General features: G+C 38.6%; 1 protein-coding gene across 2 annotated transcripts in view; it reads right to left on the reverse strand.

Moving 5' to 3' along the window:
- Positions 1-646: 646 nt before the first annotated feature.
- Positions 647-26,602, reverse strand: part of GAK (cyclin G associated kinase) — a 63,073-nt gene continuing 37,117 nt past the window's right edge. Inside the window, exons 19-27 of one of the 2 annotated variants that reach the window (XM_026866173.1) lie at positions 24,781-24,939; positions 23,565-24,035; positions 21,400-21,570; positions 14,658-14,792; positions 14,182-14,301; positions 8,771-8,983; positions 7,265-7,413; positions 5,771-5,947; positions 647-3,303 (exon numbers count right to left, since the gene is read on the reverse strand). In XM_026866173.1, the coding sequence (XP_026721974.1) occupies positions 3,202-3,303; positions 5,771-5,947; positions 7,265-7,413; positions 8,771-8,983; positions 14,182-14,301; positions 14,658-14,792; positions 21,400-21,570; positions 23,565-24,035; positions 24,781-24,939 (1,697 nt within the window). In that variant the 3' untranslated portion in view covers positions 647-3,201. Of the gene's footprint in view, positions 3,304-5,770; positions 5,948-7,264; positions 7,414-8,770; positions 8,984-14,181; positions 14,302-14,657; positions 14,793-21,399; positions 21,571-23,564; positions 24,039-24,780; positions 24,940-26,602 lie in introns of both variants that reach the window. The other variant, XM_026866172.1, reaches the window with a different exon arrangement.

The raw sequence follows: 26,602 nt of genomic DNA on the forward strand, positions 1-26,602 counted from the left end.
GGTCTTTGGTCAGCAGAAGTAGGTATCAAGTCTAGCTTTCAGGGCAAGATTTCACTTCAACATTTCAAAATTTAACTGTGCTATGAATAATAAGCATGAATGGAAAGTATACACTTCAAGTGCAGAGCAAATTCATAGTATCTAATCAAGTCTCAGTTTTATCAATTTTTCTGCATCCTATTCTAAAAGCTTTTCTGCTTGGGGGGTGAAATGTGTAATAGTTTGAGTGCAGTCCTATCCCATACAGCAGACAACCAATTAACCAATGAACTACAGAGCATGTGAAAGGCTGAAAAACCCTCATTCCCAGTTTTTCTATTTGTTACTGTTTTAAGATTAATTCAAACAGATCTTCTGGACTTTTTCTTCCAAATGACCCTCTCCTTTAATAGCAACATTAAAACTCAACCTATGTGTATATAAAATTTATTTTAACTTTTCTCTTCCCAGATTCCTGTAACTGAAAAAATTGAATATAAGTGCCTTACACTATGAAAGACCTTTAGTAGTCCTCATTTTGCTCTATCTTCTAAAGAAAACAGTTTACTAAGTTCATGTTAACCAGTTGAATTTTTAATGTTTGCTTACAAGGCCTTAGTGAAATCCTTTTTTTTTTTTTTTTTTTTTTTTTTTTTTTTTTTTTTTTTTTTCACATTGAGGGCAACACAGCTAACTCGTAACATTTACACAAGAAAATCCCACCCAGAAAGTTTCACTGTCAAGATTTGAGATACCAAACTGAGCATCTCCCAGATTAACACCAAAATTCAACTACGTTGAAAGGAGCAGGACATAGCAATCAGTCAGATACCCCACTGAGGACCAGAGCTGACTAAGTAAGGTGAGGGATCCTGTCAACCTGACTGAAATTTCAGTAATTATCAAGTAGCTCTTGGAAGAATCCACAGCCAAACTTCAGGATTTTCCATTATTTTAAAAAGTGAGAATCAATGTCAAAAGATCTTCAGTTCCAGATGAAAAACTTACACTCATGTTTCCCTTCTCACTTAAAATCACACCCAAGGTTTTTCTCCACTGTTAAAGTTATGCAAACTAGAGAAATAAACAGAGAAATGTAGACATGATCCAAAAAATGCTATGTAACATACAAGGCAGAATAAGATACTTTCCTCCCCATTTTCAATTTTTTATACATTTTTTAAGAAATGAGCAATTAAAAATGTGTCCCTAAAAATTAAGTTGCCCGTATGTGCTGAGAGGAACATGGGTTTTTTAAGTAGTCCTTCCTTATTAAAAGGAGCTCCCTCAGAAATGCTTTATCCCTCAGCTGTATATAGGAGTCTTTTTAAACCTATTACTAGATATTATTTGCCCTAGAACTGTAAAAAGCTATACACATCTCCAACCAACCTATCCTACCTGCAGAAGCCTTCAATTTCCATGGATGTGGACCACACATACAGAGAATTAATGAAGAGTCCCAAGGAAAAAAATTAGCTCTTCCTCTAAATCAGACATCGTTACCTGATTTTTATGAAGAAATCTACTGAGATTTAAGAATGCATCAAAACAGAAACTGAAATACAACTGCAGCTATGAATAATATAAAACCTTCCTGATTCATAACTGATCCTGACTTCCATCTTAAAAAAAAAAAAAAATCACAGTAGCTGAATATGTATATGAATAGACACAAACCCTTTTATCAGATGTTAGTAAGTAACTGTGTTGGATCTAAGCTTAAAGACTATGAATTGCTGTGTTCACAAGTCTCTACACCAGCTCTCAGGCTGGGTGGCAGTGGAAAATCTCATCCAACACACTGTTCAGTTGGCTTTAGAATCATGTTTTCTGTTTAGATGTTCGTCAGCTGAAGAGTTACCTCTGATAATGGTACAGCTTCCCTCAGCAAAGCACGAAAAATGTATAAAACTAGATCATCAAAATATCCCCTTGAATGCCCAACTGTTCTATTTAAGATACTGTTGCCAAAGTTTTAATACCACAACACCAACTTCTAACATTTTCAAACTTACTATGAAAATTACATTTTGTTACTACACACTGCATAACAGTCATTGGTCATTTGCATTCATTCACTCCAGCACTAGTGAAAAACTGCGTTCTGCGTAGAGATAAGAAAATATGACAAGTTTTGTTATCAAGATGTCTCTCTACTCATCTGGCACTAGCCAGTGCATGGAAGGCAAGTGAGCAGAAATCCACTGGTCTACCAATATATCCCATGTTTTCACATACACTGATGTCATGCACATCTCAATAATACAGAAATTCAGACATGCAGCAAGATTTGTTAAAGCACTTTAAGTGCTCTCCACATGATAATGTGTAATGCAGTATTTACTCAAGACAAATCAAAGCAGAAAAAAATATTTTGTGCTTGCACTTCAAGTTTCAGAATAATATTATTTCTATCAGAGTATCTGAAATCCAGTGGAAGGAATGCTCCACTGAAATCCGAAGCAAAAGACTATTTAAAAAACTAGGAAAATAAGTACTGGTCATACTGCCTTCCAAAGGTTCATAATAAATAACAAACAGCATGAACACACAGACCTTAAAGTCAAGATTTGTTTCTAGATTCATATCTTAAAAAAATTAAAAATCAAGAACAACCCTGGCTGACTTTCCCACATTTGGGGTCTTTTTGGCTGAACAACTGTTACTTTATTGTAAGGAACACAGGTATTATCAGAAAACATTATTTACATAATGATTATCAGATTGATTACATAAAATATAGCTGAAAATATACACTTTCAGGTTTGAGATAAGCAAAGCAAAGTCACTGCTGATAACTGAAGCACTCTGAATAAGGCAAAAGGCATCAAACATCAAAACTGAATCACGAAACTACTGAAAGTAACAGAAATTTGGGAAGGTAGAGGTAAAGCAAAGAGCAGTGAAACTGGAATGATTCATAATTAATACCAGTATACCAGAAATCATGGAGCTTCATTAAAATTCTATTTTACCATATGTAAAACTGAGAGGAAGTGTTTACTTCCAAGACTGATTTCTTCAAGTACTAAGCAGCTGTTTTCTTAATGCACCCAATGCTGTGTATTCTACATCTTACAAAATACATGACCACATTTAAGTGCACAATTAGAAACTATGCTGAAATCATGGAAAAGTGCTTCATAAATCATAGGTGCAATAAAGTCACAACAATGCTCAGCTCTAGTTCTTAGAAGTAGTTCTGTAAAATACAAAGTTTTAGAAAAGGGACTTCGATCCCTGGTTTTCAAACTCTGACCATGCATCATTCAATTCCATGAAGATCATTTTGGCGTACTGCTCATAAGGTTGTCCTGTGGCCTGGAAATAAACAGTACATATTAAAAGCATAAAAATATTAGGAATTATGTGACTTAGGAAAGATCTCATCCCTTTTATATTTACTATCTTATTCAACAACTTCAGACTACTGCGTGAATATAATTTTTCAGGCACAAAGCTCTCCCCAATCTTATCGAAAGTTTGCCATGAATATTTTCAACAATGCCAAAGCCTTGGTTTCCGTACATTACTTCAAACTTTTAGTGCAACTCATAACTGAAACTTAGAAGCAGTCTTCCAAACTGCTCTCTTCATGGTTTTAGTTAATATTAATGATCAAATTAACTCATTTTTGAAATTGCTTTCTGACAGACCCTGCAGTAGCGTACAAGAATAAAATTCAAGCCCTATTTAAAACGAACTCCTTTTGGACAGGATTCCCTGGAGAAAAATCTGTTACTGACTGTGAATGATGTTAAGATTCAACATTAACAACATAGCATTTCCTGTGTGTTTGCTTCCATACTCAAGAGAATTATGCTCCTGAATCCCTGCCTATTTCACAGCAGCCCTGCCTCTGGGCCAACGCAGCCAACACAACCACCGCAGTGAGTAAAGATTCAATCCCTCAAGATGAGTCATTTTAACAGGTTCCAACACAAAAGGGAAACCCTAGAGTCCTCTACAGTATCCTTTCCCTTCTCTTGGTGCTTGTTTTTTGCCAACTGCAGTATTTTATAGACCCTTTCAGGAACTGCTTTAACTCAAAAGTGGCAGAAAAAAAGGAAGAAGAAAATGCCTCAAATAGACCTGTATTCTGACACTAATGGAATAAGGGGTTTACAGAAAGCATCAAAACACCACCACAAAGGTGGAGAAAATCACATGGTCAAAACCAGCAAGGCAGCGGGGGAGGGCAGGGGCAGTGTGCAGCCGAACAATATCTTGTTTCTGTGTTATGGATACAAGACATAGGACTTAAGACTACTACTCAATGAACCACCAGCGAAGGCAAGCTTGTGTGAGAGACAAGAAACCAGGCCTGTGAGAAACTAAGACAAACAGCCTGGGAAAGCAAAAGTTGAGGCTGATTGAAGATATGCCTCAAACACTCGCAAGACAAAACTGAGTCACAGGGTGCATGCTGTGGAGGCTGAAGCTGATAACGCTGCCCGATGTAGCTGGGGGACAGAGCCCTGTGGAGACAGGACGGCTCTTCTCTGGAGCACCTGGGCAAATTTCAAGGGCCATGTGTCCGGTGAATGAACTTTGCTTCATTATCCATGAAATGCATATTAAAGTTGACACCCCTCAATATGCTAACGAGGGCTGTCATGATCATGCTAATTGCATCATCCCATGAAACACCTTACCCACCCCCCCTGTACATGGGATATGTAGGTTTGTGGGTTGACCTAGGGGACGGACCCAAGGAAAGTGGGTATAAATCAAAGGGGAGAAGAAAGGGCTCTCTCTCTGCCCCTCTCTCTCCGCCCCTCTCCCTGCCCCCCCGGCCGTCTGAAGAGAGCAGTGAAGCGAAGACAATGGATGCCAGCAAAGAAGACGGCTGCCTCCTGGAACCCTTGCTGGCAGGATCAGTGCAAGAACCTAGACCGGTGATCTGTATTCCCCCATTCCCTCTATCTCCCTCTTTTCCTTTTTCTGTTAAGAAATGCGAAGCATATTATATTGCTCTCCACAACTTGCTCTGTACTTAGCCAATTATCATGTGTTCAATTAGTACATTGTAGGTAGTTAATAAATGCTTGAACTTGGAGACTTGTTGTCCGCTCCAACTGGGGATTTGAGAATCTGAGTCACTTGTCCCCCTCGTCGGAGCGGGACGTGACAGCTTGACAGTTCAAACCAGGAATATTCAAACACTTTATATCTAAAACACAGCCTAGTACAATGACTTAGAACAAGAAGCTACCTTCATACATTGGAAGACTAACAGACAGCAATGAAATGCATTAAATATTTTAAAGACAACTGGAATGTCATATTGATCAAGTATTTTTCAACTGCTAATTTGTTTAGTGAAGTTTACTTTCCTAGTAAAGTTGTTTACTAAAAGGAGGTTCAGGAGGCTTTTCCCACCAGTTTTGCTGTGGCAGCCTCTGAGTCTTCATATATTGGTGAAGAGTCCTAAAGACCTGAAGTATCAGCCGGTAGAAATAAAGGAGGTTCCACTAATCAGCACTAAACCTGACAGGAGTCAGTCTGAACCCAGCATAACTGACTTTGGTGCTCAGTACAACCTTCTTGTGATCTTTCATTTGTTAACATTTATGTCCTGAGTTTGTGCTGTGCCAGGATGACAAGAAAAATCCTGTAGTACCTGAATGCAGTAGGACACAAAATTCAAAAGGCAATGGAAGCAAAGTGAAGAGTATGTAGAGTACTGATCAAGAACCAAGGCTGCAGCATCTGTCAGTAAACTAGTATGGTATGGTAAAAGCAATCTGTATTCCTTCTAAAGGAAAGATCAGAGGTACACACTCACCTTATCTGGATGAACTACAAGCACTGCTTTCCTGTAGTACTTCTTTACTTGTTCAGGAGATACTAGATCTGCCATACTGACCGGTTTCCACTTATTTTCCCCTTCCCAAAGCACTGTATGAAGAGTGGATATTAACGCTCTGATATTTCTCTCTTTTCCTTCAATCCATTCAAGAATCTGGGAAAAACAGAATGTATAGAACGGAATGCAGCACTGTAAGCATTCTCAGTCTACAAACATAACCTTCACTCTGTACAAGACTGCAAGATTAAGTCCAACTGTCTTACTCCATTCTTCTTTCTGGCACCCAGATCATTAGCCACCCAAAAGTGGTATTTTGCATCTGTCACTAGAGAGTAGCGCATTATTAGTTTATTGCAGAAATTCAGTCATTGCAAGAGAAATTACTGAGATAGTTAATATATTACAAAACTCCGTAAAATTAATGACAAGAGAATTGACAGAAGTAATTCAAAACATCTGTTACAATTACATTAACTCCCTATCAGGGGACAACATTAATCTACTAAAGCTTTTACTTTTCTGTGAGTGTTTCAGATCACACATATTAATAGTTAAAGTTTACTTAAGCAACCTGCAGGGGCGCACAAACTAAAGTGTTCTTTCAGACATCCCAATGAAAATTGAGTAGAATAACTGGCCATTTCAGACTTCAACACTATTATTCAAGCCACTGTGATACAGTGATAGAGCATCTTCATTGAACACTGAGTTATGTAATATAAAAATCTCTGCCTTCTATCAGCTACAATTATGATAAATAAAAATCTGTACTTATTTCCATTTACTGTGATTTGTGTTGAGGTACCCATGCAAACTGTGCACACTCTTCAGGTAAGACACTTTGTGAAATCAAATTTCAGCATCCTTCCAAAGTTATTTGATAAACTTTTCTACAGCACCATAAAGCCTACAAAACTGAAGGTGTATTATATACATAGGATGTTATCAATGAGAAATGCATCAAAAATCTGAATAGTTGAGCAGGTAACACCCACAGACTAGCTCTATAGCCCATCTCCAGAACTGCTGGCTTAGGACAGCAGGAACACTTATTAACTGGTAAATGCAAGTAAGTGGTCACTCTGAAGACAGATATTCTCACCTGCCTCTTTTTTGAAGTGTAGTTTTGCATTATCAGAAAAGGTGGATTTGACTAAGACAACCTTTGGGAATAGTAGAGAAAGAACAGTTCTGGCATCAAGAAATGGACTGACAAGAAAATATGTTCTTAAATTCTGCAAGCTCAGCTTAAAAAAAATGGGAACTTGCATTCCATCCACACACTTTTAGTGCTATTGTCTCTCCTCTTTCATTACCAACTGACTTTGGTTCATGCTAACTTCTACAGATAAAATTTCATTCTGCTTCATCAGTTTGCTCTGTTAGTCACTGTATCCTTCTGCTGTGTTACCAGCAGTTCTAAATGTAAGCTCAGATTTTCCCTTAAATCAAAATCTCTGTTAAACAAACCTTGAGTTTAAAGGGGTCCATATCTTTAGACATTTCTTGTTTTCTCATCTCAGCAATGGTCTTTGGTCCCTTTTTATCAGATTTAGCTGAAAACCCTTGATTAGATAAGAGATCCTCAAAGTCATTTTCTGAAACTTTTGGCTTTTGACCTATGAAAGGAGAAGATCATTAAATAAAAAGTTATAGGAGAATACATTAATATACTGCACTTAGATACACCTAAATGACATTTCTCACTACCATGATAAATGTCATTCAGTAGTTTGACAAACTCCACAAGACTAACAGGACAGAAATAAAAGGGATCACTGACAAACTTTTCAGTCCAGCCAAACAGATAACTTCATACGCAGATATGTGACTAAATACTTGTATGTCCTGTTCTTTCAAAAGTGGAAATAGATTTGAGGGAGTAGACATCTACCTATTCATGATTTTGGAAACGGTTCCATTTTTCCACTACAAAGTAATTCTAACTGTTGTGCAGCAGTTTTTCAAGTGACTATATACTCAATACTCTAGTCAAAAGTATGTAGTCAACATTTAAGTTCAAACTTACACAGAATAATGAAAGGATAAAATATCAACATGAATAGTCATCACAGAACCAACAAGTTTTAGAGAACTGTAGAATAACTCAATTCTAAAGAAGTCTCTGTCATTCAGTGCAATCCCCACTCAGAACAGGTGGTAACTAGATAAATTTCTCGGGTCCTTGTCCAGTTGAGGGCCACCTGTTTTCAAGGATAAGGAATCACATCTCTTGCCCCATTTCATGAGGCTAACTGAATTTTTTTCCCTACTCTCCAATTAGGCTCTCCTGTGCTGCAACTTATGCCCACTGCCTCTCCATCCTGCCACCTCTTCCCAGATACAGATCGACAGAACCATTTCAAATTAAAGTTCACTTATATGCCGGTTAAAGGGAGGCAAAATCCTAATACCAACACACCAGGAAAATAAAAATAAAATGTAGAAGAGGCCATGCCTGTACCTCTAGGCTTCCCTATTCATTTGGAACATCTTAAGGGACTGGTTCCAAGGATGATTCCACCTGCTCCCGTCCCTACCCCTGCTTGAAACAGGGATTTCCAGGAAGTTTAACCTCAATCTTTCTTAAGACTAGCTACTATGATTCAGTTAGGAAAAATGTGACATACAGGTAAAAGGATGTAAGAAGCGGACTACCATGAAGCAACATTATCTACCATCTCTCCCTGGATAGATCCAATTTACCTTTCTAACCCAGTGATACAAAACTAGTACCCATGTGGGTAAGTGAATATAGCCCTGAGACTTCATGTCCAAACTTGCAAATATATGGGACATGATCAGGTTGTCTCTGTGATATTCTAGTATAGCTTTGCAAAAGCCGCACAACAGATTTGTCAAGCTCTTGTGATTTCCACTAGATATGACCTAAAAGTAAATAAAAGATGAAAGTACAAATTTCTGCAGCTAATTTAGCACATCTGACTAACTTCACAGGCCACTCAGAAAACTTACTGAAACTTGGTGTTCTGACTCCTCTTTCTTCTCGCCCTCCAATAACACTGAAGTTTACTATGTAATTTGGTTTAGCTGCTGTGCTGGATTTAGTCTGGGACTGCCATGAAGGACTTGGTGGTTTTGTGGATTTCTGCCACTGATTTCCCAGCTTCTGAGATGGAGCAGTCTTCTGACCAAAGCCACTACTCGAGAGCCCACCACTGGAGGAACCTAACAATAAATACTAAATTAGTTGTTCAGCTCATTATCTATCACCTGTTTAATACAAAACAAACAGTTTGGTCTCAACATCAAACATACAGTTTACAGTGATACCATTATACAAGAGAATGTAACAGAAAAGTGTGTGTAAAATGAAGTTAAAAGTCTCATTAAAAAGTAACTGGGATGGCAGGAGATAGAGTCATTACTGAAAGACTTTCAGCCTCTTACAACTCATGCTCTCAACTGTCAGTTTCAGCAGAAACATTCACTCTTATCAGATAAGCCAGACACAGGCACACATAAGGCCAGAAAATAATTTGGCAAACAGTAGTTCTACTTTCCAATTCATTACATTTCAACATCTGTTAATAAGCAGAGGACACTAAAAAAACCCTAATTATATGATCAAGAAAATGTAATATACCTGAAATATTTTCAAATGAATACTTTCTAAGTCTGTAGTGATTTCTTGCACCACTGTTTCACAAAGATGAGACAATTATTCTATAGAAGCAGGCAATGTGGCACATGAGTGAAAAACAAAAAAAGCACTGAAGCCTGCAGGAGATACTGTTGTAAACGCCTGTAATCTATAGGCTGATCAACAAAATATTGACTCAATTTTTAGTATCCCATTTCCCTTCATTAAATCTGTATAAACACTGCTTAGCAGCTTCACCTGCTATTCACTTTGGGAAGAACGCACAAGGCCTTTCTGCTACTCTAAAATATTCATGATAAACAAATTGAGCAGAATAAAGCTTTTAGCTTTAAACGGCTTTAACCTTTTGTCTCACTGATGAGAATAAACCTTAGATTTTTTTTTCTTCTAAACCAAGACACCATTAAATTTACCATTATCACCACTGATTGACTTCCTTTGGAAAGACTCCTAGACACTCAGTTCCCTTGACAAGTTGCACATACATGGCATATACCCATCATAACGAAAAAACAGCATGATGACTCAATTTAGATACATATTTTGGGGGGGAAAAGAAACATTTTATACCACATTATAGCATCATAAAACATATTAAGATCTCTTCACGTTGGAAGAAGTCCCTAAAAATGACAGAATATGAATACAAGACTAGTTGTCAAATATGGTTACACACCCGAAGCCAGACAGAAAGTATAATATGAATGAAATACTGATACTTCAAAACCAGAAATATTTATCACTTGGTTTTGAAAGACAAACTTATGATCTCATCTCCTTATTTCTTGGAGGAAGGTGAATTAATATTTGCATCTCCACATATATTATTAATCAGCTGCTGCTGATTAGAACCTAACTTTCAGCTCAAACATATCCTAAAGCATTTTAGAACTTATTTTCCCCCATTTTATTCACCCTAAAGCCTCAGAAAAAAACACCCAAGCTTGTTTGGGCATATACAGCAATGTAAACTCAGTTTCCTCTTTCACAGCTGGCTCCCCACACGTCCTGATAGCTCCCTCTTGTAGCTGCTGCTCATAGCTGTAACAGCTTACACAAGAGGATGTCTCCCAGGGCCATCTACAAGATGCCATACTATAAACACCACACCTGAGAAAACCTCGTACTGTGATACAATACTTGAAAGATTTAAGATTGCACTGTTTTTTCATGAAAGAACCCAGTTGCATAGGCAACTTAGTCTTCAGTCACTTGTAACTTATGGAATTTACAGGAAAAAAAACCCCGTTAGTAGTCAGAATACATGATCGCGCACACTGAAAAGTCTCATTTCAAAGCATTCTGCATTCACTGTTTCAGTCTTCAAGGCCAACCAATTCTTCCTGTAGGACAAACCAATGCATCACTACCAGCAGCAACTTTTCAAAACTACACTCCTACTTTCTGATACAAGATCATTTCTAGAAATGAAAAATGTGAGAATACCAACTACCACAGAATATACTGAAATCCTACCTCTAGCCTAATACACTACTACTATCACCGACTTTAGCTGTTGTTTCTTTTCTGTTTATATAGTATTCTAAATTAAGCAGCTTTCATAAGTCTTCCTCCAGAATAATGGTTTGTATGTGAAGGCCAAAACAATCCTATGAAAAAAACAACAGCAAGTCTAAACTCCAGTTCTTGCAGCTTCCTGAAAATTCAGTTCAAGCCTAAAAAGGTTAGCACAGTGACATCTGGCTAAATCTTAATACAGTCATTTTTTCTACTGAAAGACTAATGAACTAAACTGCAACAGGGGAGATTCAGACTGGACATTAGGAAAAAAAATTTCAGAGAAAGAGTGGTCAGACAGTTCAGGGAGGGGGTGGAGTCACCATCCCTGGATGTGTTTAAGGGTGGTTTAGATGAGATGCTGGGGCATATGGTGTAGGGGAGAACTTGTAGAGTAGGGCTGATGGCTGGACTCGATGATCCCAAGGGTCTTTTCCAACCTGAATGATTCTGTTAATTGATCTAATTCCTGTTAAAATCAGTACAATTTCTTCCACTAGTTCACTGAGTGCTATACCTGCATCTCCAGGTCAAAGATAAATTGAAATGTCATGCTACATATAGGGACCTGTTAAATCCTATTAATGCAAATCATGTATGTAAGATAATTCCACCAAGAGGGTACTCAATTCAATACACAGTGCTAACTACCAAGGCAACAGGGTAAAACCTGACAGCTCAATCTAATGGAAAAGCACATTTCTGCAATTCAGCAAATCAGCAGTTACAGGCTGTTCCAAGTGATTCCTTGAACTCACAGAATTGTCTAGGTTGGAAAAGACCTTGAATATCATCCAGTTCAACCATTAATCTAGCAGTGACAGTTCCCAAATACACCAGATCCCTCAGCACTATGTCAACCTGACTCTTAAACACCTCCGGGGATGGGGACTCCACCACCTCCCTGGGCAGCCCATTCCAATGCCTAAAAACCTGTTCTGGAAAGAAATGCTTTCTAATACTCAGTCTAAACCTTCCCTGGCACAGCTTGAGGCCATTCCCTCTTGTCCTGTCACTTATTATTTGGTTAAAGAGACTCAGCCCCAGCTCTCTGCAACCTCCTTTTGGGTAGCTGTAGAGGGCCATGAGGTCTCCCCTCAGCCTCCTCTTCTCCAGACTAAACACCCCCAGTTCCCTCAGCCGCTCCCCGTACGACCTGTGCTCCAGACCCTGCACCAGCTTCGTTGCCCTTCTCTGGACACGCTCGAGTCATTCAATGTCCTTTTTGTAGTGAGGGGCCCAACACTGAACACAGGAATCAAGGTGCGGCCTCCCCAGTGCCGAGGACAGGGGTAAGATCCCTTCCCTGTCCCTGCTGGCCACACTAGTGCTGACACAAGCCAGGATGCCTTTGGCCTTCTTGGCCACCTGGGCACACTGCTGGCTCCTGTTCATTGGGCTGTCAATCAGCAACCCTAGGTCCCTCTCTGACTGACAGCTATCCAGCCACTCCTCCCCAAGCCTATAGCGCTGCTGGGGGTTGTTGTGGCCCAAGGGCAGCCCCCGGCATTTGGCCTTATGGAAACTCCTCCAGTTGGCCTCAGCCCATCACTCCAGCCTGTCCAGGTCTCTCTGCAGAGCCTCCCTACCCTCAAGCAGATCAACAATCCCACCCAACTTGGTGTCACCTGCAAACTGACTGAGGGTGCACTCGATCTCCTCGTCTAGATCATCAATAAGGATGTTAAACAGGAGTGGCCCCAAAACTGAGCCCTGGGGGACACCACTCATGACCGGCCGCCAACTGGATTTAACTCCTTTCACCACAACTCTTTGGGCCTGGCCATCCAGACAGTTATTTTACCCAGCGAAATGTGTGCCTATCCAAGCCATGAGCAGCCATTTTTGCCAAGAGAATGCTGTGGGAAACTGTGGCAAAGGCCTTGCTAAAATCAAGGTAGACAACATCCACAGCCTTTCCCTCATCCAATAAGCAAGTCGCCCTGTCATATAAGATCAGGTTTGTCAGGCAGGACCTGCCTTTCATAAACCCATGCTGACTGGGCCTGATCCCCTGGTTGTCCATTATATGACTTGTAATGGCACTCGAGATGACCTGCTCCATGACCTTCCCTGGCACCGAGGTCAGACTGACAGGTCTATAGTTTCCTGGATCCTCCTTTCTGCCTCTCTTGTAGATGGGTGTCACATTTGCCACCCTCCAGTCCAGTGGGACCTCCACAGTCAGCCACGACTTCAGGTAAATCATGGGCAGCAGCTTGGCGAGCACATCTGCCAACTCTTTCAGCACCCTTGGGTGTAACCCATACGGTCTCACAGACCTGTGTGCATCCAGATGGTGTAGCAGGTCTCTGACCACCTCCTCTTTAATTGTGCTGACCTCAATCTGCTTCCCCTCCCCATCTCCCAGCTCATGAGGCTGGGTGTCCAGGGAACAGCCAGTTCCACTGCTCAAGACTGAGGCAAAGTAGGTGTTGAGCACCTCAGTCTTAGCAGCTCTTAGCACTAGAGCTCTCAGACTCTTAGCAGCTAGTCACATTTAAAAGCTACAAATCTGTCATTTTCAGGGCTCTGTGGCCCTGAAATGCAAGAACCGTAGTTCTTTTTATTGCTCTTAGTTTTTCTGCTGTTTGAGAATGCTGCAGTGCTAATTCCTGAGCGTGGGGTGAATGTAACTTCCTGGGACAAGTGTTACTCTGATGTGTCTCATCTTCCATAACTTCTTGTGCACAGCACTGCAAACTGATGAATGTTCATACTGCTCATGGTATTTGGTGTAAAGATATGGGCTTGATTTGTGCTCATCTTACAAACATAACAGATTTGAGCAGCAGAGCTGTGAAGGCCTACTGAATTCAAAGAAAAGTATTGAATTAAAAGGAAGACGTCACTTTGGATCTAACAAGGAATTTAATTCAGCTTTCATTTTATATCCTTCACTGCACAGTATCAATGCTAGATAAGAAACCTCATGATCATTTACTGAATCAGCAACCCCTGGTTTCTCGTTTCAACTAGATTCTGAAGCATTAAGTATTTATACTGTTTTTAAATCACAAACTGTGGTTATCTTCTGAAATAATATTATTCTGCATGTTCCACACAATCTCTGTAAAGATTCCAACTTTTCTTGGTACTTGTCTGCTCTCAGCAACTGCCTCAAGCTGGTTGTTAACAATTAAAACTAAAGGCTTTATATAAGCTATCAGTTACATTTATAGATTAAAAAGGTAAATCAAACCATGCTTAATGCCTCCACAGTTTCTTAAAAGTAAGATCTTACCCGGAAGACTAGATCCAAGATTGGCAAGATCAGCAAAAGGATCTAAGTTCTGAGATATTGCCTGGCTGAAAGGCAGACCTGAAGACACACTGGACTGGCTCCCTGTGGTAAAAGCTTGACCTGTATAATTAGAAAACATATAATTTATTTGCGTATTTAGAAACTGAGAGAATAAAAGTACAGTTTCCACACCACCTTGTGTAAGTCTCCCCAGCATCCTGCTCCAAGATATCTTTTACCATGACAAAACCCACCATTACTACAGATAACAAACTATCAGGTTCTTCTGCCTTGAACTTACTCTGAAAAAAACACATATGCCTTACTAAAGCAGCATGTGAGCACTAGAGCATGGAGTCCTATAAGCAACAAAACAAAGACACAGGAAAACACATTCAGCAGTTTCAGGTTATTAAACTGACCAAATCTGGAATATTCCTTACTCCTTCTAGTGGAACAATTTAATTTCATACCACCTTCAAAAAGAGGCTTCAACTGTGGTGACACTACACTGCTGGTTCCTGAGGAATTTGCCCAAGAATCCCAAGCACATAACAGATCTGGGTGGCTTGTAGATGAAGATATTTTAGGTGGCTCTGGTGTCAGATTCCCTACAGAAAACAAGAAATCTGATTATTCTTTTAAGAAAACCATCACAATAATGGATGTTTTGCCAATACCAACAGAACCGTGCACCACATTGTCAGCTACAACACCCAACTACCTGGCTTGCTTAGATTATAATATAGTCACATATAATAGTCACATAGTCTTAAACAGGACTTAGAAGTGTTTTACTACTGGAATTCCTTCATTTGTATTTGAAACATCACATGCACCTCACAGAAGGTATTTTCATGCACAGGCAATGCTATGAATTTAACAGTTTAGGCCTCCTGGACAAAAGGACTAACTAAAGGATGGCTTCAGGGCACACTGATGTTCCTGACAACACAGCAGGTAGATAGAAAGCAGTAGCGTTTCACAAAATGGTACTCTGTGTCACTCAGCATGGGTGCTACACAGGTGGAGCCAGGTCACTTCAAATTTCATGTTTGCCTACCCCAGGTTTCATGTAGCAAACTAATAACCTTTTAAGGTTCAGTACATGAATGAATGCATGCAATAAGAGGAAAATACATGATGAGTGATCTTCTCTAGGAAAATATTGAGAATCATTAGCTCCATGGATAAAAACCATTCTATGTGCAAAGCAAAACCACCATGCCAATTAAAAATGGAAAATGAAACAGTCGGATTCAAAAGGATGCAAGAGTGCTCCCACTTTTAATAAGTGTCACATCCAACATAGGGTTATAACTGCCACTCTAACACTTACAAATGATTCCTCCCCTCCTTTCCCTCACACACAGTATAACGCGAGTCATCCTCAGAATGAGAGATCCTAGATATGAACACTCAAAGCTGCATGCCAGCTCTCAGCATTCCCTTCAAGCACAGCTTGTACAGACTCAGAGTGAAGCAGAACAGCTTTTGAGAGTAACCAGTCCTTCAGTGGTAATGACAACAGGGAGAGGTGGTATTTCAGCAAACCCAGTATGTTTAATGGTGCTCTAAGAAATTTTGAAGACAGAGTTTGGAAAGGTAACCTAGACACCCTAACAAAGATAGTGACATTTTGATGTTCTGGATGCTTTAACATCACAGCTTGTCACTTCTCAGCTTCTCAACTGTACATTCTGGATACTGATATCAAATCACAGAAGCTATTTTATCTTATTTGAGGAAATAATTTGAAGCAAATTAAATATTCCCCTACGCCACCTCAATCCACCAATTCTATTTATCATTAGATCCTACAGTTGCAAAAAGAGCACATCAAATACTCTGCAAATGCCTGCCAAGAGTCTATGTTACAGCAGTCACCTCTGCTGCATGTGAAGGAAAACATTAGAACATCAGAATAAAATGTATGAAGTAGCCACCAAAGTCTTCTGAAGGTATAGTACAATTTTCAGACCTTTCTCCAGACTTAAGCCTCATTTCCCTGACTCTGAAACCTTAGAAACAGTATGTATTTGCCTCAATACTCAGGAGCCCAGTTATCTGCTGCACAGCAGTGTCACTGGCTATAACCATATCAGAGCATGCAAAACTGTTTATTCATCAGGTTAGAAGTCTGCTGTACCATATACCATGCACTCAAATTTTAAGTGGGCCTTTCATTAGTATTTATTTTTAAGCTAAAAATAATTTTGACTTATGATCTCTGCTATTACAAGTTTTTTACATAAGGAAATTTACAGCCACTACAGAACTATGATAAAATCAAGTTGAGAGAAATACGAATCAAGTAAACTACAGCTGAATGCATTTGAAAGACTGGGAACACACTATGGGAATTAGGTGTTTAATAACTGCTGGTTTAAGAGCATTTAAGTTCATCACCTCCCTCACCCTGAACAAAGCAGGGAGTAACTTACTGCTACATACAGCAGTGAATTTGCAGCGAGTAGTACAAGCTCACATACATCCACTTTTATCAGCAAAATCTGAAACAATGGAGTACAATGTGCAATATACTGAACAGATAAGATGTTCCTCCTGGAACTAATGTTTATTCTTAGGCTAAATTCTTTCTCATTGTGTTACCTAAAAAACCTCTCAAAACCAGAAATTAGAGAGGAGATACTACTTTATTCTACGCAGGGCACTAGGTGGAAAGCATCCACAGATCAAGCACACCATGCCAAAGCATTCAAAGTATTTACACACTCCAAACTACATGATTACATGTTTTCTATAATGATTACTGGTTAGCTGCTTACTGCTTCTATCCTCTATTGGTTAGTAACATACAGTGGGTTTGTTAGCTTTCTGTGCAAGCTAAAGGATGAGGGTCTGTATCCAGGCAGGGGTCTTAAGCTTACTTTACGTAAAACAATTTTAACAAGCTTCCATGTCCCAAGATGTTTCTCTTCAAGGACTGTAGCTCCTGATTAAAAGTTCCCTACTAAATTTTGTTGACAGTTTGAAGAACAGGCTGACCTACCTGGTGCATCCAGTTTGTCCTTGTATTTGATGAGAAACACTTATATGGATAACAATACATAGTAAGTGGCCTTGCATGCAATGAGAAACATTTGTGGGGCCTGCCATGTGAAATGAGAAACATTCTCACAGTCTACAATTCATATTTTCCCATAGGTAACAAGTGCATATGGTTTAAGCAATTCTTGAACAAGGCCTCTTGCTCAGGTTAACAGTTGTACAACTTGGGCATTAAAACAGATTTTAACATCAAGAAATAGGTTACCAACATGATTCTCTGACTTCTATATATTTTCAAGAGTTATGACAAGACCACATTCTGAATCACTTCTTTTTGTAACCTGGCACACTGGAGTTCATACAGACACATTAAGGTAAAGTAGCAGAATATCTGAAGAAAGGATAAAACATGAAGCACAGCTAAATATTCTGAAAGCTGAAGCAATCATGATCATGGGCAAGCAGATCCATACCTGTGCATATTTATCATCTTTAGCCATACAGCAAAAATCCTTCTTTAATGCACATATTTATAATCCTTAGCCATACAACAGTAAAACACTGTAGGTCAGGGCATAGTTCTTTATTAGCACTGCTGAAATGAAGCTAAGACATAAGTCAGTGCTAATCAGATCACCTGTGTGTTACTATATCCTACACACAACTTCACATTATGTTTTCTTTATTTAACTTGTCATCTCTACAGGAAATCCTTTAATCACAGAGGACAACAGGATTTTCTGTGAACCAGGAGGCTGGTTTAATACAATGCAAGGTTTTTTAACCTTGTCTCAAGCCTGATTGAGATGTCACAGAAACTAACCTACTCAAGAGACAACTACACTGGTCACTTAGGTTTCTTTTGATCACCTTCCACATCTGCTCTCTTTTGATCAGATCAGTTCATTCTCACAGAAGAAAACAGACTCCTGACTTGATCTGCATTAGAGATGACCTACTACTTGCATATCCAAACAAACCAATTTTGTTCTCAAAAATGCTCACTGAACAAAAACTCACTAAGTTAAAAGGAACACTCCTCCAGCTAGTGACAATAGCTTATCTTTGCGGGAGTGGCCACTTAAGAGCAGGTTTTAAGTTCTGAAGTGAACAGTCATCCCATTTACTACCTTCTCTGACAAATTACTAGAATTTTTCACAGAAAAATAACCTTGTTAATACACTGCTGTTTAGCAGCAACTGCTCAACATTCTCATATTACAGGCAGAATGCTGTAACAGATGAGATATTCTTCAAGAACTACCTTTCCTACAAATTGAAGTTACATTTTAAAACTCTTACAACTTTGAATTTCAAGCCACATTGAGAAATACAAGTCCAGAATTCTAATTTTTGAATCTGTGCTCACTGAAGCAGCTTTTCTCCTGGTATCTGTAGAGGTTTAGTAACTGTTTCCTACTGAAGAAAGCTTATTCATCACTAAAATTTAATTCTAGACATTTATTACTGCTCCAACAGTAGATTCACTGTATCTCACTGCGGCAACTTATTCTGAATGAACACCGACATTACTGCTAATTTATTTTTAGTGAGTTTAAAATTGTTTCTCACTTTAATGATCACATTTGCACTTCTTCTCACTGAGAACAGTTCTTCCAAATATGTTATTTAAGAACATGCTTTCATTTGCCCTTTCTTCTGCAGTTACTAGCTACCATGTCCTTACACTCACTCATTTATATAAAAACATTATTAATATTCATATTCCTAACTTCTTTGCTAAAAATGATACCAGTGACTGGACAGAATGCTAAAGGCTCAAATACACACCATTTCAGCTAAACACATAGAAAAGCTGTCATTTGAAAGGTAAATGTGAAGGGGTATGAAACATTATCCCAGTTAATACACTTCCATACAGTTTTTAAAGCCTGCATAACAGAAATATTGGGAAATCATCATATAACAGTAGACTGAATAGGAATACATTTTAAGGATCTTTTCCCTATGTTGATAGAAAGCTCCAGAACTTACATTAAAACAGCAGGTATGCTAATGAATTTACTAGGGTTCAAGCTCTCAACCGAAATCAGAAAAATTAAGCATACAATAAACACTGAAGTCAGACATTCAAATATATTTTCTTCTTCTTCTGTACTGCCTTAAATGTTACTAACAGCTGAACACTGATGGTGGTCTCCTTGAGGCTGCAGGCAAACATTTAAAGAGCAGAAATCGTATTTATGTATTTTTCCAACTACATAAGTACATAAAAAGTACACACAGTACATAAGAGTTCTATGTCATGTAGAGCATAAAGCACATTGGTATGAGGACAGGCTGAGGGTGCTGGTATTGTTTAACCTGGACAAGAGAAGGACCGGGGTGGACAATCTTACCAATGTGTACAAATAACAAGTAGAAATGTAGAAGACTGAGCCAGACTTCTCAGTGCTGTCCAGCGGAAGGACAAAAGGCAGTGGGGACAAACTCAAACACAGGAAACTATTTAACAGGGAAAATGTTTTTTGTGAGAGCAGTCAGTGACACAGATTGCCCATAAAGGCTATAAAGTCTGCAACCTTGGAAATAATAAAAATTAGCAAGTATATTGTCTTGAGCAGCCTGCTTCAAGCAGGTCAACTAGGTAATCTCCAGAGGTCCTTGCCTCTAAAGTGAGATAGATTTTGGCTGAGATGATGTTCCACAGATCATTATTGCTCAAGTCGTCTTATGAAGAGAAAAAAATTATCATTTATTTGGTAACCTTATGCAGTGACAACAATAGCGTCATAACTAAAAGTGGCATAAAACTGGCAACTATGTAAGTATATAACTAAAACATACAGCTGTTGCATCAATACCACCATTTCTAACCACTTCAAATTTTTAAGTGAGCGTCTGCAGGGGTGGCCTCTGCTAGGAGAGGCCTGGGCTGGTCTGTGCTGGACACAGCCAGCTCTAACAGACCCACCACAGGACACAGCTGAGCTCCTCAGCCAAGATGATGTTCCCTCTGGGAAAACATATGTAAGAAAGGGTAAAAAACACTACACAGCAGCTAAGAGCAGAGTGACAAAAGTAAGAGGTACGGTCCTGGAGACACCAAGGTCAGTGAAGGCAGCAGGGGAGGAGGTGCTCCAGACGCCAGAGCAGATTCCCCTGCACCCATGGAGAAGACTACACTGGACTAGTATCCTCACTGCAGCTTGTGGAGGACCCCATGCAAGTAGACATGCCCCTGGATGAAGCTGCAGCCCACAAAGAGGAGACCAGGCAGCAGCAGGCTCCTGACAGGAGCTGCAGCCCCCGGGGGGCCCACACTTCAGAAGCCTTTTTCCTGAAGGACGTACACTACAGAACTTGAAAAACTGCATCCCATAGGAAGAACCTAAGCAGGAGCAGGGGAACAGTGTGAGGATAAAAGAGAGCAGAGAAGAGCTGTTACAGACTGACCACAACTCTGATCCCTAGGGATAAGACTCACACTTTTCTTTGGAAGTCAGATTTTACAAGGAACTCTTCTGGCTCTACCACTCCATCATTTTTGCAAGGGTATGTTTCTCTTTATAGAATGAGCATGCTTAGAAGCTCCATTTCATAACACTTGGGAAATAGTGTGTTTAGGATCAAGATATAGGAAGACTGAATATCAGAAAACTTTTTGTTTAAAGATGAATAGATTTTAAAATAAATGCATGAGAAAAAGACTTCACCAAGAATACATCAGAGAAATTAAATAAAACAAATAAGATTAGAGTATTACATAATGTACTCCATAAGTATACTGCCAGGATGTATTCAGGTCAAGAAGGTCCAAGCTAGCTTCAGCTTGCATTTTAAGAACTGGATATACTATAACTTGACTTGCTTATTCCTTTTCCAAGGCTTCGAGAAAATCTTTTAAATCCGAATACAATCAAAATAGTATTCTGCCATCTAGAAGGTAAGTGTGTAGGTTTTTGTGTACAGTCAAGTTCTAAGAGCTCACAGAGCAAACTCCAGCTCCTAACACAACATTAGCAATGCTAGAAATCATCTTGTATCATAAACATTAGCATGACATTATACAGGAGACCCTTGTTACTTGGTGCATTTGCATCTGTGTCCCCAGAACACAGATCTAATTAAAACAGCAGTCAAAACAAGTGGATCTACTAAGAAACTAATCCACCTTAACTAAGCTGAAAGAGAAATGAACAGTGCAGCAGAAACTGAGGAACAGAACTCCAGAAGCACACTTACCTATATTTAAGAAATCTGAGCTAGAAGAAGGTGGAAGTGAACTGTGTGTGGAATGAACTGCAGTAGCGGTAGATGTTGAGCTTGGATTAAGAAAGTCCCCAAAGAGGTCTAGACCAGACATGGCTTGATTTTCTGAACTTGATGACATTGTGAATGGGTCAAAAGGATCAGCTAAAAAAGGAAGCAGAAAACAAAATTATCTTATGACATTTTAGAGTAAATGAAGTTGAAAAAGCTGTTCTCCTTTAGGGACAGACAAAAACTAGAGTTCATGTTACTGTCTTCATGTTGGCAGCAGTCTTCTGAGAATTTTTCGTGGTAGAGAATCACCATTTGTCCCTTCCTCTAGACATCTGCACTTTAATGTTGGTACAAGAAGTATTTCAACCACGCACAATACAAACAGCTATGTCTTCAAATACAAATCCTTAACAAGACTTCATATATTCAATAAAATTTTTAATTTCATCCATAAGACACCTTAAATTTCAGTGATCCTCTGCATACAAACAGAAGAATTACATTTGTTAAATGCTCTATAATGCCAAGCCTCCAAAGAACTTAAACAAAACAGACTATTAAACTACTAGAAAGAATATCAAGTGAAACATTCATACTACCACTTTAGATTTGAAGGCACTGGGGACTCTGGGCATAAAGTGTGTCAAGAATGAAAATGAACAGAAGCAAGGCTTTCAACAGGTCTCTAGTGATCACAGCAAAATAAAAACTAATTGGAAGAACATTTACAGTCAGCATTGGTTAATGTGACAGTCAGCTGGAATTACGGCTCAAAATCTTCCCATTTCTCCTGCCCTCTAGGGTCAAAATCCTCAAACGCCCAGGGACTCCTGGCAGATTCACTCAGAAGCTGAAGAGAAGGAATAATCCTGCCACAGTGCTCTAGCACATCCTGAGATGACCATATTGTACAGGACTCAAACACTTCAAGAAACAAACCCTGGACTGTCATCAAGGTATCTTACTATAGCACTGCATATACACAAAACCTCAAGTACAAGTTTGATGTTCAAACTGAATACAACAGTACCTAAATAGTCTCACTTCCGCAATTACCTTTCTCTTAGCCAATTCAAAGGTAGAATGAGATACATACATGACTACTGCACAGGTGTTTCACAGAGTAAATAAGAAAGTCAAAGATAGATAAAGTAATAAAGCTTCTCTTTTATAGACTTCTGCCTATGTAAAAAAGTAAAGCGATTTCTCACTGACCGCAGTAACAAAGTTCAATACTGAGTTGCTTCAAAAGAAATTAATATTTTAAATCACCTATTTATAAAATTTAAAATATTTTTGCAGATATACATAGATTAAAGATTTTAATCCAATTGAATGATCTTTGTGCAAATAAGATAAACCTTCTAAAAGTTTCCCAGATAGAGTAATATTCCCCAAAATTTTACTACTAACTTCAGGCAGAGAACTGCTATTCCCAAAAATTTAATCATGTGACAGAGCTACCTATCTATTGGCAAGAGGGACAGAACCTCTAAACTAAAACACCTTGTTTTAAATACCAAATAGACAGCAGTGTGCAACATTCTCCTTCAGGATACAGACATGCCAACATCAGTAAAACCAGCAATAAAAACATCTTTTAGCAGTACCATTATCTTACTGGTTTGAACAGTAATCTACAGGATTTCCAGTTGTCTAGCAGTTTTACGTGATTAAGACTCAAAAATCCCACACAGATATTCGACCTAAGCAGCACAGCTCTGTACCACATTTAATGCTACTGCTTTATGTTAAATGCAAGATGGTACTAAAATATTACAACTCTTAGCCAGAGAAGTTATTTACATGTGGATTTAGAAAAGGATCTAGCACATAATGTTTGTATGGGAAAACTATGGATTCTTTATGTATACTGAATGTCCTTTAAATTCAGAATCTGATGCTTTTCTGTTTACATGGTTTAAAGCTAATAGAATATTGTCAACATAACAAAATTGCTGTATATTACCAGATATTTATCTCCTTCATGCAGTAAAACCAGTTATTCTATGCAGATTCTTACTATAGATCAACATGTCTTCAGTGTATGGATCAAAATATGGTACTAATTTTCCAAGCATACAGCAAGCAACAGTTTTTAAACTCTTGGCCAGCCAAAGAGTACTAATGTTAAGTTTACGTACCTGAAGACATGGCTGCTGCTGAAGACATACCCTGAGTAGCAGCTGGACACTGACTGCTGAAAAAGAAATCTGTTCCTTGTCCAAGGAGATCTCCTGTGGGCTCTTCTGAAATCTCTGATACATTACCAACAAACAGATTGTTTAGTAAGTCCGCATTACTTGAGGAAGAGTTTATTCCTGAGATAGGTTGTTTCTGTTCTGGTGAAATATCAAAGTCTAGTCCCAGTAAGTCTACATTCTCTTCAGGAAGAGATTTTTCTAACAGTGTAGATTGAGGTTCAAAATTGGCTTCAAAAAGCAAGTCTCCTTCTGGTGCTATAGAGTCTTTTTCATCAACAATTACTGCACTTTCTTCACCTAAAAATGTAGGGAATTCCTCATCTGAAGGATCACTCTCTTCCCTGTCATCCGATAGATGAACATGATCATTTTTAGATGAACTGTCCTCTATTCCACTTTCTGGACATTTTCCTTCTTAAAAAGAAATAACAACTTTAGATTATCAGGATTCTTCTGCCAATAAGACAACAGACTTACATGGTGAGATCACATGATTTCAATCCTTGATTAATCAAAACTCACAGAAGACTTAATGAAAAAAGAACTGTTGCCTCTGCACAGGTCAGCCAAAGGGGCAGCTCACTTCCTTACCACTCTGCAAGGGTAGGTATTATGAATTTTTTTTTAAATGTGACTGACTTGGACATTCACCTCAGGAATCATACCACTTATGGCTTAGAGAATCACTCAATAAGTGCTGCTCCACTCAATGACAGCATTCAATAACAGCATAAACAGTTGCTGAGCAGTTTTTGCCAACAAAGGAAAACCCAGAAAAAGGAATCACACAATAAAGTTACATTTTCTCAGTCCATACATACTGATTTTGACTCCACTGGCTAGTCTACTTTGATTCCTCAGCCAGCCTAAGTGTGGTTGTAGGAATGCAAAGACTTCCTTGCCTTTAAAGTTAAGATTTTTGCAGGAAAACAAAAATTTAGCTCAGTATTTAAGTTACACAGAAAACCAAAAACCACTACTTGGTGTTTTTCCAAATGAAGCAGAATAACCACTTGGTGAGCTCTCCAGATTAACCCTTTATATAGCTTTTTCTCATGGACTGGTGAAATAGTGACTTTTATTGCATAAGAAGGCACTTATTGGAAGGTGCACAAAACAAACATACAACAGAGTTATTTCAGAGGACAACCTATACCTTTCCAGTCCAGAGAATGGAAGAAGTTATTTGCATCAGTGCTACTGCTATGTGGGGATTCTGTATCGGTAGGTGCACTTTCTGAAGACTGCTCCAGCTGAGATGTTTCTGCTTCATACTGTGCAGTTGAACCTGGCTGTCTAGGCAGCTCCGGTTTCCCTATAAAACAGATTTTAAGCCAGAATCCTTAAAAGATAAACTTCTAAAATTCCAACCTTCGTCATAGCAGCTGGTATTGACTTGCAGACTGACTGCTATACTAAGACAACCACCTCAAAGTACCTCTTGCTCTGCCAAGGCAAATTCCCACCCCCACTCCCCATTTAAAATTTCACTGTTAAGTTTGTTTCAACTGAAAAAGCTTGTAAGACCCTATTTTCAGCTATAACACTAAATTAAATCAGATTATAGAAAAAAACTCAAGCATTCTATTTACATTTGTAGGAAAATGTAATTAACACCTCACTTGTACCACCCATCCCTAAAATACTCAAAAGCAATGAACAGCATCTGCAGTAATGAACAGAAAATCAAAAAAGAGCAAATACAGCTATAGAAAAAACTAGTTGAAGAACATGGAGATAAACATCTCAGAGGAGTTAACCAATACACAGTGTGCTGCGACTACTTGTATTTCTTATTTTACTGAGATCAGATATTGAATGACTCTTGTGCAAGATTCTTGTGCAAGACTGAGTTGAGCTGAGTTAGCTACTGCTGTATAATCTTTCAAAAAGGAAGTTTCCTCAAGGCAAATAAGAAGACTCCCTAAAATAGTATGTATTCAGCCACTGTTTGAAAAGAATGGGATGAATCCTTGGGAGAAAGCTATTTGTCTAAATACCAAACAGGTAGAGCACTTTTTTACCCTCCTTCTACATACTGTTATAGCTTACAGAGATGCTGTAAAAAATTGTCTGTCCCTGAAAACTCAGATGAAAGATCATGATTAATGAAATACTGCAAATTCAATTTCAGTAAGGCAAGTTTTATAAAATCAGTTCACAGCACTTGCTCTTGTCCTATTCTGTTCCTACTAGTTTTAAGAAATATTTTCAACATTATCTGAAACCCTTACATTCATTCAGCAATCAAAAAGTAAAAGTGACTTGAACAGGAGCAGCTTGTACAGATCCTCATTATCACTGTTACACATTAACTTTAATGTGCTGAGCTGTGTTCACAGTAGGATTTTTTAAATCTACATAAACTAACTTAAATAGAAAATTACTTAAATCATAATATAAACCAAACATATCCTGCAAAAATAAAAAATAGCAGCCATTACCTTGTATCAAAAGAAATGTAATTAACATGTACCATTATTAGGAGCAGAAAGTAAGATCTCATGTATGGTGTGCTAAAATCACCACAATCTTCATTGTTCTTTTTATTCTGGAAGCACAGAGAAGGCTCAAGAGCCTTAATGAAAATGTCAAAGCTAATTACTGATACCAGAAGAAAGATACTAAACAGCATTAACTGGAATTAATGCAGACATCCACAGATGAAGCACAGAATATGTAGTATTAAAAAACTTAAACCTCTGCTGGATCACATTGGAGAAGTTAAGAAAATGAATTACAACATTGTTAGCTATACATAAGAAGGATCTTAATAAACACCTTCATATTTAAGGCCATTTGTGAGGAATGCTCAGGTGATTTTAAGTGAAGTGATAATGGTGCCAGTTTAGGCAAATATGGCTGTCACAATTCCATTTGTTAAAATCCCTGCAAATAGTATATTCATAGCTTTAAAGCAAGCAAATGTAATGACAGTGGAGGTAAACCAAGAATAATTATAGTACTTTATCAAAGGA

The sequence above is a fragment of the Athene cunicularia genome, assembly GCF_003259725.1.
Source record: "Athene cunicularia isolate RWA chromosome Z unlocalized genomic scaffold, athCun1 chrZ_part2, whole genome shotgun sequence".
NCBI lineage: Eukaryota > Metazoa > Chordata > Aves > Strigiformes > Strigidae > Athene > Athene cunicularia.